Source organism: Pistacia vera, unplaced genomic scaffold, assembly GCF_008641045.1.
Source record: "Pistacia vera cultivar Batoury unplaced genomic scaffold, PisVer_v2 Contig174, whole genome shotgun sequence".
NCBI classification, from domain to species: domain Eukaryota; kingdom Viridiplantae; phylum Streptophyta; class Magnoliopsida; order Sapindales; family Anacardiaceae; genus Pistacia; species Pistacia vera.
Genome location: NW_022195833.1, coordinates 1,298,343 through 1,311,941, shown reverse-complemented (window position 1 = coordinate 1,311,941; position 13,599 = coordinate 1,298,343). Strand labels below are relative to the sequence as shown.

At 36.0% G+C, this 13,599-nt stretch overlaps 2 protein-coding genes across 2 annotated transcripts; one reads left to right on the top strand and one right to left on the bottom strand.

The window, feature by feature from the left end:
- Nucleotides 1-341: 341 nt before the first annotated feature.
- LOC116126023 (zinc finger BED domain-containing protein RICESLEEPER 2-like) lies at nucleotides 342-4,104 on the top strand. Its single transcript, XM_031411718.1, has 5 exons — nucleotides 342-515; nucleotides 1,044-2,357; nucleotides 2,933-2,971; nucleotides 3,508-3,599; nucleotides 4,047-4,104. The coding sequence occupies exons 1-5, from the start codon at nucleotides 342-344 to the stop codon at nucleotides 4,102-4,104; spliced, it is 1,677 nt and encodes a 558-aa protein (XP_031267578.1).
- A 2,451-nt stretch (nucleotides 4,105-6,555) lies between these two features.
- LOC116126022 (secreted RxLR effector protein 161-like) lies at nucleotides 6,556-7,014 on the bottom strand. The gene has a single exon (XM_031411717.1). The coding sequence runs from the start codon at nucleotides 7,012-7,014 to the stop codon at nucleotides 6,556-6,558; it is 459 nt and encodes a 152-aa protein (XP_031267577.1).
- Between the last annotated feature and the right edge of the window lie 6,585 nt (nucleotides 7,015-13,599).

Here is a 13,599-nt window from a genome sequence, read left to right as displayed (position 1 = left end):
AAAGACATATGACTTATAATAAAAAGAAAGTTTTGGGCCCAATTTTCTATTGTTATTATGCATGCATTGTACTAGTTTTCAGCAATTGTTACAAAAGCTTAGATTAATTCAATGTTTTGGTATTAAGCTTAACTTCATCAATTTATATCTTATTGTTATTAAATTTATATCTTAACTCACTGCTGCCAAATCAGCTTTATAGGAAATGTTATGGAATGAAATCAGTTTTAATTGGTACAACATTGCATTCAGACTTTATATTATTTTTGCAAAGGGATTTGTTTATTCCAATAGAGCATCTGTCATTCACCCCCAATCCAACGCACCCTTCCACTTCACGAATGCAACCAGTAGAAGATATCTTTGAAACCTGGTCTGATGACGATGCCACACCCATAGGCACACCCGGTGATGGTGTTGATGTTTCTACCCCTCGTACTAAAGAGGAGCAAGTTAATCCCTTTCAAAGGAAAAAGCAACCAAAGACATCAGCGGTTTGGAATAAATTTAAAGAGGTAGTTCTACCGGATGGTTCCACAAAGGGAGAGTGTATTCATTGTAAGGCAAAGCTCGTAATAACGGAGACCAAGAGCACAACTTAGTTTGCAAGATATTTGAAATCATGTTTGAAGCGAATAGGCAGTCAGACGCAAACACAGTTATTTTTTCGGCCAGCCAGTTTAACAGATGAAATCTCAATGCAATCTGCACTTGTATTTTCAGATTCCAAGTTTGATATGAACAAGATGCGGGAACTAGCTGCAAACTGAGTGCTTATGCACAAGCATCCATTTACAATTATGGAGGAGGAGGGTTTTAACATGATGCAAAAATGTGGTATGCCACTATGGGAAAAGATAACGCATACTACTTTAAAACAACATTGTGAGGCTGTGTATGAGATACAAAAGAAGAAGTTGGTTAATTTGCTCAAGAGTATTAACAAGACTAGTTTGACGACTGATCTATGGAATTCTTCTAATCAGAAGCTTGAGTACATGGTTCTCACCAGACATTTTATTGATAATGATTGGAAGTTGTAGAAGCGTGTGCTCAATTTTGTTCATATACCAGCTCCTCGACCTGATGTTGAGATTGCTGCTACTATTCATAAGTGTTTAATTGAATGGGGAATTGAAAACAAGGTGTTCAGTATCTCGGTTGACAATGTTTCAAGTAATGACGCAGCAATGAAGATTTTGAGGGAGAATTTAGGAAGAAACAAGAAGCTAGTGTGTGGTAAGAGGTTATTTCATGTGCGGTGCACGACACACATATTGAATCTCATGGTTCAAGATGGGCTTTCCCAAATTAAGCCCTTCATTCAAGACCTACGTGACTGTATTTTGTATGTCAAGCAATCAGAGACTAGAGCAATTATGTTTTTAGAGATTGTTCAGATGTTGCAGTTGCCCAAGCGGAAACTCATACTTGATTGGAAAACGAGGTGGAATTCTACTTATCAGATATTGACACTTGCAATTCAATACAGAGATGTGTTTCCAATGTTAGTTCAATTGGATAATAACTTTAATTTTGCCCCAATAGATGAAGATTGGGAAAAACTTAAGAAAGTGTGTGAGATTTTGGAAGCTTTCAACTCGGTAACTAATGTCATATCAGGGAGTGAGTACCCCACTTCTAACTTATTTTTGCAAGAAATTGTTGACATAAAAGAGTTGCTAGATGAAAAGTGTTATGATGATGATGATTTTATTCGATCAATGGTGGGAAAGATGAAAGAAAAGTTTGACAAGTATTGGGGGGAACGCAATTTCGTAATGGCAATTGCAGCTGTATTGGATCCGAGGTTGAAAATGAGGTTACTACAATTTGCCTACCCACAAATGTATCCTGATGAAGAAGCACAAGAAAAAATTGATGAAGTGCAAGCTGCCTTGTATGAGATTTATGAGGAATATGCAGCGGAAACTCAATCTTCCAACAGTGAACCACCTATAGAAATCAGTAAAGTTCAACGAGACAATGTACAACGCCCTAAACGTACTAGTTCACGGTTCTGCCAGTTTGTTAGAACAACTCAAACGGTGCAACATGAGAAATCTGAGTTAGATCGTTATCTAGAGGAGAAATGTTTGTTATGGGAAGAGGATGATACTTCATTTGATGCGTTACAATGGTGGAAGGTAAATCAAACGAACTATCGCATTCTATCTATGATGGCTCATGAAATACTTGTCATTCCAATCACCACAGTTGCTTCGAAGGCAACTTTCAGTGCGGGGAGTCGAGTTATTGACACTTATCGATCATTGTTGTCTCCCGATACCGTGCAAGTGCTACTCTGTGGTGGTGATTGGTGTCACAATCTCTATGGAGTCAAGAAAAGTTACAAAGTAAGTTTCATACTTCCATAATCCATTTTATTAAAATTATGTATTAATTTGTCATTTATTAACATTATTGAAACTAAAACAATTTTTTTTCCTTTTTGTTGTTTAGAAAGAGAAGACAAATGAGCAGTTTCAGCTTTCGATCCTATGAAGTTTTGGTAGAATCTTGACAAATTAGTGATAGTAAATATTGAACTTTTTATGAGAAATGAGTTAAACCATTAAAGTGATTGTTGAGTGTTGTTTCTTGGAAATGAGTTGGAGTCTGGTGAGTGAAGAGATGGTTTGAGTGGAGGGTTTAAATAGGGAAAGAAAGTTAATGGTTATAAATAGCATGGAAATGAATTAATGGTGAGTGCCTTATGCACATAATTATGAAAAGTTAATAGTTATGAATTGCTTGGTTTGCTACTGCCAAATGGTTCTCATTTTTGCTTTTGTTTTTTTTTTTTTTTTTTTTTTTTTTTCTATTTGGTAGCCAAATGGAACTGCAATATATTTGGTTGTGGGTCTATTTGTTGATGCTAGCTTGATTCAGTTGTTATATGATTTGTTTCTCTTTTTCTCCATGTAATCAGATCAACGTCAACTGGAGCTCAAGTAGGCAACCAACTGAGGTTTGTTTTTATCTCAGCTAGCAATTTTTTATTGCTTCGATACATTTTCAGTCTATAGGTATTTCCTTTTTTTTTTTTTCTTTTGTGGACCTGTTTGCTGAAAGATGATGCTCGTTGCTTTTTGGTAACAATTTTTAGATGTGTTTTGATGCTATATATAACAGCATGTGTTCACTCTTGGCAAACAGGTGAAGGCCAGCTGTGGGAAACACTCCCTCATACCACATGGAAATGTCAATCTGCAACTTCATTTGCTTTTGAAACATCAGCGACCGTTGTTCATGCTTTGGTCGTTTTTTAATGTGGAGTGTGTTTGATTGTTGAAAATGGCAGGGTTTTGTATTTTTTTTATGGTTAGTGTTGAGTTTTGTGGGTTTTGAGATGGTTTTGTAATTGGGTTTTGTGTGTTTGAGTTGGTAAGTGAAATGGGATTCTGGGTTTAGCTTCAGTTTGAGAATGTGTGTACTTGGTTAAGTTGTTGGGGCTTGATTGTTTAATCACGGAAGTTTTTNTTTTTTTTTTTTTCTATTTGGTAGCCAAATGGAACTGCAATATCTTTGGTTGTGGGTCTATTTGTTGATGCTAGCTTGCTTCAGTTGTTATATGATTTGTTTCTCTTTTTCTCCCTGTAATCAAATCAACGTTATTGGAGCTCAAGTGGCAACCAACTGAGGTTTGTTTTTATCTCAACTAGCAGTTTTTTATTGTTGAAAATGGCAGGGTTTTGTATTTTGTCTATGGTTAGTGTTGAGTTTTGTGAGTTTTGAGATGGTTTTGTAATTGGGTTTTGTGTGTTTGAGTCGGTAAGTGAAATGGGATTCTGGGTTTAGCTTCAGTTTGAGAATGTGTGTACTTGGTTAAGTTGTTGGGGCTTGATTGTTTAATCACGGAAGTTTTTTTCTGGTGCATTGTTAGACATTTGATGATTAATTGGTGGATATATCTGTTGAATTAGATTGAACATACTTTGTGGTTGCTGGGTTAGGCAGTAATGTGTTACGATTTCTGAAAATTGAATATAATATATTTGTTGTATGCAAATTTCAATGATTTGGGATGTTTTACATGTGCACAGGATGTTGAAGAAGGGTGTTGATGAAGGAATATGGTCTACAAAATTTGTTTCCCGATAGGTATTTTGTCTAAAGTTTCTGATTATTTGATAATTGGATCAACCTCATCACAAGGGAAAATCGGAGCAGACATAAAAATGTAATATGCTTACCCTATGGTCAACTTTGAATTCCACCATATGGGTTATATTTTAAGGTTCAACTTGCCTAGCTTAAAGGCATAACACCAGAAGGAAGATGGAATTTTGTCTACTTTTTTACAGTCTGAAACTGATTGTGGTTCTTTTACTTTTACTTCAGAACTGCTGATTGAGTGGTTTAAGCTTGATTAAGATCAAGATACATAGATATTGACAAGCATATAAATTATATCTATAACAAATTACTAAACTGTTCTTATTTTCCATTGATTTTATATTAAGTTACAAAACTATGTGGTATTTTATAGCAAAATAATACTCACTAACACTTTTGGAATTACAACATTGTTTTGATTATGAGTACATTCTTTGTATTGTACAAAGTGAAACTCAACAAGGACCTAGTTATTGCTTTGCCAGAATAAATTTTAATGCTGTGAAAACTAATCTTAATTTCCCATTACAACACGTTGTGAATTACAGACAAAAGTTATGCAAACGAGCTTGGCTCGCTCAAAACTTGACGAGCCGAGCCGAGCCGAGCTCAACCCATACAATTAATTAACCGAGCCGAGCTCAAGCTCACACCTTGTCTCACCAAGCCGAGCTCAAGCCAGCCATTACTCGGCTCGTATGCACACTTAATTAAACCAAGGCAAAAAGTTCACAACTAGGCATCAAATATTCGAATTACAACCAACAAATTTTCATATACCTCGAAAAGGTTGTAAACTACTTACAAACATTGCCTAAAACCACAAACCAAGAAATATGCAAGCTAAAACTACATAAATGTGAAATTGCAAATAAAAACCATGTCTCGAACAGTAAAAATCCAATTTTCCCCATGCCTAACTATGCCAAAGTGATAGTAGACATGATATCACGAATGCAATTTAGTCAGAGATAAAAAGTGGTAGAGTTATAGAAAATCGAGGTGAAAAGGTACATAAACAAAAAACAACATTCGAATTTCACTGAATAAAGAAAAAGAAGTATCCTGAAATTTTTTGGAAAGAAAATATGATAGAAGAAAAACTCAGTTATTGAAAAACTAACAGGATAGACAATTTTGAAAAACAATAAGAAACATATATAGAGCTGAAAGTGCATATGTAAGCTATATAAATAGAGCATGTTAAAGGTCCTTAACCTTTTTTGGAAAAATAGAAGCATACTTTGTAAGTGCGGCAAGCGATGCTTACTTTTGTCAGGCTTTGCAGAGGCACAAAATCACTAGTCGGCTCTATAACTTTTTGTGTGCAAACAAAAGCGTCTGGTGATCTCTTCTTTTTTGAAAGCAGCGCCTCATTCAAGCTCACAGTGACATCTCCAAAGGTAATATCCACATTTTGGATAATCACACCTGCTTCCCTACATCCAAAAGAAGTGATTACATAACTTTTAGTTCATACACTAAGCACATTCATCATCAAACCTAAGAAAACAAAATTTTATTTTTAAATAAGTGGAGATGAAAAAAAAAAAAAAAAAAAAAAAAAAAAGGATGGAGAGGCAAACATGAAGCGCAGATGAAATCTGTAAAGGAAATCCAATGGTAGCCTAAAGCTTTGAAGTTTATGAACGATATAGAGACAGTAACGAGAACAAAACAACAATAAAGCAAATCACAGATAATAAACACAGAGAAAATAACACGCGCAATTTACCTTGGTTCACCCAATATAGGCTATGTCCAACAGAGTCAATATTATTGCAATATTTCCTCACCTCTCTCTCTCGTTTACAATGAATGAATTGTCTTATGATTTGCTAACACACTCATAACAAGAGAAAAACATGTTTATATACTAGGTTTATATGACAAAACCTAGTTTACAAAGATTCATATTCTTAAGCCCAACCGAATAAGGAATTAATAACTTAAGGGAATCTTACAGCGGTTATACATGGAAAATGCCCAAAGCGGCTACGGGTCGAGAGGCGTTGCCCCCACGACCCCCGCCCGCTCAGCAGGACCCCCGAATGTGTCTGCGTAACCCAATAATGTTAAAATAGTTGATAACTCCAACATTCTCCCACTTGGCGAATACTTCACACAATGAAGGCCTACCTCATCAACACACCATGTAATCTTAGCTAAGCTCACAGTCTTGTTAAGAAAATCTGCAGCATTAACAAGTGTATCAACCTTCTCTAACAACACCAATTTTTCCTCCACCTTTTGCCTGATGAAATGGTATTGTATGTCAATGTGTTTTGATCACGAATGAAAGGCAGGATTCTTGGCTAGCTAAATAGCCCCTTGATTGTCACACCCTATCTTCACAGCATCAAGCTTGAAACCAAGCTCTAAACTTAATCTTCGAAGCCACATAGCTTCCTTGCCAACATGTGTCAATGCCATATATTATGCCTTAGTCGATGACAAAGCCATAATATTTTGCCTTTTAATCATCCAGCAAACAACATCACCAAATAAAGTGAATACATACCCACTTGTAGAACACCTACTACCGAGATCACCTCCCCAATCAGCATCCACAAAACCTATCACCTCTAGCTCATCCCTAGTTGCCATGCCCCCATAACATAATGCTAAATCAGAGGTCCCACACAGATATCTAAGAACCAACTTTACAGCACTCCAATGCTCTTTGCCAGGATTTGACATAAAACGACTTAAAACTCCCACTACTTGTGCAATATCAAGTCTCTTGCACACCATGGCATATATCAAACTACCTATAGCACTAGCATAAGGCACATGTGTCATTTCTTCAGCATCTTCCTCAGACTTAGGGCATTGATCAATAGAAAATTTCACTCCCAAAGTCATAGTAGTCTTCACAGGTTTGCAATCTACCATGTTGAATTTCTTCAACACTTCCTCAATGTACTTTCTCTACCCTAATCACAATTTACAACTCTGACGATCTCTTGTAATTTGCATACCCAAAATAAAATATGCAGCTCCAAGATACTTCATGTCAAATTGTGCAGCCAACAAACCCTTCACAGAGTTTATTATCTCCTTGTTAGTCCCTATCAACAACATATCATCTACATATAAGGTTAAAATAACTAAGACATTTTCTAACATTTTTACATAAAAACAGTGATCCACGTTACTACAGTTAAAACCATGCTGAAGAACATAAGAGTTGAACTTCTGGTACCAGATCCTTGGTGATTGTTTAAGCTCATACAACCCCTTCCTCAACCTACACACCAAGTCTTCCTTCCCTTTACATACAAACCCCTCAGGTTGCCTCATGTAAATTTCCTCCTCTAAATCTCCATGCAGGAATGTCTTCTTTATATCAAGTTACTCAATTTCAAGATTATACGCAGAACCAATAGATAGAACATACCTGACTGATGTTAACTTGGCCACAGGAGAGAAAATCTCACTATAATCAACACCCTCAATCTGCGAGAATCCCTTTGCAACAAGCCTCGACTTATACTTTGCAATTGTTCCATCTGCCTGCAGCTTTCTTTTGAACACCCACTTTCAACCAATTGCCCTTCTATCCTTAGGCAATTTACATAAAACCTGTGTATTATTCTTGTACAGTGACTACATCTCTTCATTCATTGCGAGCTCCCACAGATTTGCATCTTCCATGGCTCTAGCTTCATTTACATTCCTAGGTTCATCACCTGTCACACTCAAAGCATGGAATCCACTCAAGGCACTTAGAGAGAAACGAACTGGCGTCCTTCTAACTCTTATAGATCTTCTCAAAGTTGGCAACACCACAACTTTATCATCAGAATCATCCTCTGAACCATCCACATAACCCTCATCAGCCACACTATTAAATTTATCTTCATGATCAGATTCTGTAGGCTCTACATTATCAATCTCTGCAGCAACATTAGGAGTCACCTCCTCCTCTTGCTCTACTGTAGTCACATCAAACTGGACTTTCTTTGACTGTTCAGGATCTTCAGGAGCTCCCACAGGTTGTTCTACCTTTCTAAAAATAACATCTCTGTTATAGATAATGCTTCTACTCACAGGATTCCACAACTTGTACCCCTTGATGCCATCCTTGAACCCCACAAACTTGCATTTCTCAGATTTACTGTCAAGTTTGTTTCTTTTCTCCTTTGGCACATGCACATACGTATCACTAGAGGTGGAACATTTGGGCCGGGTTAGGCGGGTCAACCTTAACCCGGCCCGTAAAGAAGTGGGTTAAACCCAACAGCAACCCCCAGGCAGGCCGGGTTGCACAATGGCAACCCCTGTTTTGTCTCTTTTGCAAGAGACTTGCCAACCCGCCAGGTTGGCCGAAAAAAATAAAATAAAAAATAAAATATTTTATTTTATTTTTCAAATTACCCCTTTACCCTTGAAATATAACCGTTTTATAGCTGTTGGAAGGGTCTTTTTCGTCATTTTTCTTTCCCATTTTTTCCAATAAATTTGTCCTAAACTCTCACATTTTTCTCACAACTCAAATTCTCTCATCTTCTCAAATTCTCTAATCTCTTCTCTCTCAATTATTCATTTATTCTCTTAATCTCTTTGTTATCAATTTGCTCATATTTCCAATTTTCCAAATTCCAATTTCCATATTCCAATTCTCTTTCTTTAATTTTTATTTCTTCTACATCAATTTTTTTTTCAACTACAATGGATTAATTTTTATTAGTTTTTGCAATTTTTAATTTATATTTCCAATTTTCCAAATTCCAATTTCCATATTCCAATTCTCTTTCTTTAATTTTTATTTCTTCTACATCAATTTTTTTTTCTAACTACAATGGATAGATATTTCTCTCCCATCAATTACAATGATGACGGAAACTACTATCTTAGTCCTAGTCCTGCTGATTTTACTAATATAAATGCAGGAGGAGATTCAAATAGTCTCGCTTTCCCATTCTTAGAATCCGATACACCTTAAAATATGCCCCGATTCCAACAGCTCCCGGTGGTTTTAGAAGTCGTCCTCGTAATCGTCGTGCTCGTCCAACTTCATCTCAAGCTGAGGCGGGATCATAAACTGCCGTCGAAAGCGAAGACAGACACACATCAGACGTTTGGGCGCATTTCGACAAGTTTTACGAGACAGAAAATGGCGTTCAAGTCAAGAAAGCGAGATGCAAATACTGTGAAAATATTTATAAAGCTGATTCAGGTAATGGTACTAGTACTTTAAAAAGGCATGCTAATAAACATATTAATCAACATGGAAATAGAGAAAGCAATCAAACTCAAATAACTAATATGGGTACTAATTGGCGTTATAATTCTGATGTATATAGGGAACAGTTAGCTTTATATATTGCTGCAACTGATCAACCTATTAATATGGCTGAAGATAAATATTTTGAAAGATTTGTTCAAAATTCATTTTTTCCAGGATTTAAAAGTTATTCTAAAACTGCAACTAGAAATGATTTAATAAAATTGTTTAAAAAAATGAAATTAGAATTAAAAAATAAATTTCATACTTGTCATATTAGTGTGGCTTTAACTGCCGATATTTGGAGTGGTAGAGCTAAACAAGATTATATTTGTGTGACTAGTCATTATTTTGATAATGAATGTAAATTAAATAAATCTTTATTAGGATTTAGATTAATGGATGTTGATCATAGTGGTGAACAAATTTATAATAAAATTGTTGAAGTTTTAAAAGATTATGATGTTGTTAGTAAAGTGATAAGTTTAACTTTAGATAATGCAAGTTCTAATAGTAAAACTATAGATTATTTTCAAAGTAATTATCCTTTATATAACAATTTGAAGTTTTTTCACCAACATTGTACATGCCATGTTATTAATTTAATTGTGAAAAGTGGTATGAAAACAATTAAAGAAAATATTAATAGAATTAGAGATTGTTTAGTTTGGATTACTAGTAGTAATAAAAGAAATGCTGAATTTTAAGACGCTTGTATAAAATCAAATATGTTTCCTAGAACTTTTGCATTAGACATGCCTGTTACATGGAATAGTACTTATTTAATGCTTGATTCATGTTTACCTTATGCTAATATAATTAGTTATTTTGTAGCAAATAATAGAAGTCCCTATTATTTGGTAGAAAATGATTGATAAATAGCTAAAGTATTTCATTCTTTTCTTAAAACTTTTTACCAATCCACTTTACAACTTTCTGATGTATATTATCCTACTAGTTCATTGGTAATACATACAATTATAAAAATTTTCGAGTTATTTATAAAAAACAAAGACAATGTAATTTTAAATGCACCAATAAAGGTAATGGAAAAAAAAAAATTTAAATATTGGGAACCCATTCATTTTCTTTATTGTTTAAGTGCTATATTTGATCCTATAATTAAATTAGTACGTTTAGAAAATGGTTTTGACAATTTATGTGAAAATTTACAAACCGAAGCATATGCCAATCAAATAGAAGAGGTAAAAAAATACACTTTTTGAAGTATATTTCCAGTATGAAAACAGGTATGGGAACCCACAAAGAGGCAAAACATCTAGGGAAGCTGCATCAGAAGAAACAAATGAAGATTTCTACTCTTGGGGTGCACTGAATAGGTCGAAGAGGACCCGAATCCGAAGCACAACCTCATCTTCAGAAGCTCCACCAACAATAACAACTAATGTACTGTCTTCCATGCAGTCGCAGAGTAATGAGCTTCAATAATATTTGACAACCCCTGAAATGTTACCAGTAGATCCACAACAGAGAGCCAACATTGATCTCTTAAACTATTGGAGAGCCAGAAAATGTATTTTTCCGATATTATCAAGACTTGCCTTGGATGTTTTCGCTGTTCCTGTCTCATCCGAACAAACATTTAGTGCAAGTGGAAGAATTTTAAATGAAAGGAGGACTAAACTTTCATCACAAATGATTGAAGTCCTCACATGTCTTCGAGATTGGGAACGGTCGCGCCATCAAGGTCAATACGAGATTGTCGACGATACTTTATTAGAATCATTTCAATTTTGTAATATAGATGATACGGATGAGAGATGTCCTAGTGAACCCCAAAATTAGTTGTTTTGTAAATTAATTATCAATTATTGCACTCTTTTTCCTTACCAAGTTTTTGTCCTATTGGGTTTTTCTTGGTGAGGTTTTTAACGAGGCAATAATTATTGTAATTTCTTATTTTATTTTTTAATAAATGAATAAATTTAATTATTCTTATATTACAATTTTAATACATTAAAATTGAATTAAAATTTGGAATGTTAACCAAAAAAAAATTAATTTAACTTAATTATTGATATTTGAAAAGAAATTAACAATTAACTAAAAACAATTACATTTATAAATTGTTAATTATTCATTTGAAAAGTTAATTAAACATTTAAACTTAAACAAAATAAAACAAAAAAAAAATTTTAAAAAAAAAAGATATCAAAAAGCGAATTAACCTGGCCCAACCCGCGCCTAACCCGGCAGGTTAGGGTTGGCGGTCCGGGTTGGGCCAGCCAATTCCCTAATATTGGCGGGCCTAACCAAGCCCGCCAATGTCACTGGGAGGGTCAGGACCGACCCACCATTAACAGCAACCCGCCGCGAGCCTGGTCGGGTCGGGTCGGGTCGGGCGGGTTGCTTTTCCACCTCTACGCATCACAACCAAAAACTCGAATAAAAGACAGATTAGGCTTCTTACCATACAGAGCTTCATACGGTGTCATGTCTTTAACAAAAGAGGTAGGAGACCGATTTTCAAATAACAGGCCATTGCAGTAGCTTCAGCCTAAAATTCAAACCCCAAATCTATCATATTCAGCATACATATAGCCTTCTCTAACAGTGATTGATTGAGATGTTCAACCACTCCATTCTGCTGAGGCGTGTAAGGTGTAGTTTTCTGCCTTGCAATTCCGTGTGTCGCACAAAATTGCTCGAACTTACTAGAGCAAAACTCACCGCCATTATCAATTCACAAAGCTTTAATCTTCCTGTCAAACTAATTCTCAACTAAAGCTTTAAATTCCCGAAATTTCTCAAAAGCTTCAGACTTGCTGCGCATAAAATAAACCTAACAATATCTAGAAAAATCATCAATGAAAGATACGTAATACCTGGATTTACCAACAAATTCCACTGGAGTGGGCCCGAAAACTTCATTGTGAATTAACTCCATAATTTTTGTTGCTCTCGTGCCTGTCGATTGAAAACTAACCCGATTCTGCTTGCTTTGTAAACATTCTTCACAAAACCCAAAACTCATGGAACAATTTGGAATACCTTCAGCCATTTTCTAAGTCACCAAAGTAGACAAAGTCGTCTCCCTAATGTGCCCCATTTGCTAATGCCACAATGTTGCATAATCAATTTCTTTTTTAGCCTCCTTTTTCTGAAACATAACCACCCAAAGAGGAATTTCTTACAACTGATGCCTGCAGCCTGTAAAGTGTACCATGTCGAACTCCTCGTGCAATAACCATAGATCCCCGAGTCATCTTGCAGGATGTTCTGTCAAAACTGAATACTATACCTACGTCAACCATTTTTCCAACAAAGAGCAGATTTCTACTCATACCAGGGATGTGCATCACTTTAGGGAGCGTCCTCACTGAACCATCATGCAACCTCGGCCTGATTTTCCCACGACCAATAATCTTCACAGCAGTATCATCTCCCAACAAAATGTTTCCTCCATTGTATGTCTCATACTCACAACCATTCCTTGTGAGGTGTCATATGGAATGACGCACCAGTGTCAACATACCAGACTGATTGATCCAGCCATACACGCAGCAGCCACATACATATCACCATCTGATTCCCGTTTGTACAAGATTTCAACTTCCTTCCCCTTTACTGGTTTGTTTCTGCAATCTTTCTTGAAGTACCCGAATTCCTGACATCTCCAACATTTAATCTTACCTTTATCCTTGCTCTTAGATCTACCTAGCGACTTTCCTCTGTCGCCAGACTTATTAGCATTCCTATCAAGGTTTCGTCCCCTAGCAGTTAAAGCATCCCTAAACGAACCCTCTGAGCCTCTTCACCGCATATCTTCTGCCAACAATGTAAAACATACAGATTCCCGCGACATTTGTGTCGATCTTCCACCACCAATCGCAACAATCAGGTTGCCCCATGTATCAGGCAGCGAGCATAACAATGTTCCACTTTCTTATATTCAGCGAGTTGTACATCCAAAGCCAACAATTGATTCACCAGAGTATTAAACTCATCCAAATGTGCAGCAAGAGAATCCCCATCATGCATACGGAGATTGTAGAGTTTCTTGCGACGGAACAACACTATCACCAAAGACTTACTTAGATACATATTTTCCAGCTTCTGCCATAAACCCTTAGTCGTATCCTGATTCATCACATTCGTTAGAACAGAGTCCTCAGGACAGATGCGAATCAAACCTCTGGCTTTCCGATCCATCTTGTCCCATTCATTAAGTGCGACACGATCAGTCGCTGATAATGCTCCTCTAGATGTCGTTGCAGGTTTAGACCTAG

What these genes read in the sequence shown, in the direction of transcription:
- LOC116126023 (XM_031411718.1), top strand. Translation starts at nt 342, where the DNA reads ATGCAACCAGTAGAAGATATCTTTGAAACCTGGTCTGATGACGATGCC. An exon ending in TTTGGAATAAATTTAAAGAG is followed by an intron (nt 516 to 1,043) that starts GTAGTTCTACCG and finishes TGGAAGTTGTAG; the next exon opens with AAGCGTGTGCTCAATTTTGT. An exon ending in CAAGTAGGCAACCAACTGAG is followed by an intron (nt 2,972 to 3,507) that starts GTTTGTTTTTAT and finishes TCTATTTGGTAG; the next exon opens with CCAAATGGAACTGCAATATC.
- LOC116126022 (XM_031411717.1), bottom strand. Translation starts at nt 7,014, where the DNA reads ATGGTAGATTGCAAACCTGTGAAGACTACTATGACTTTGGGAGTGAAA.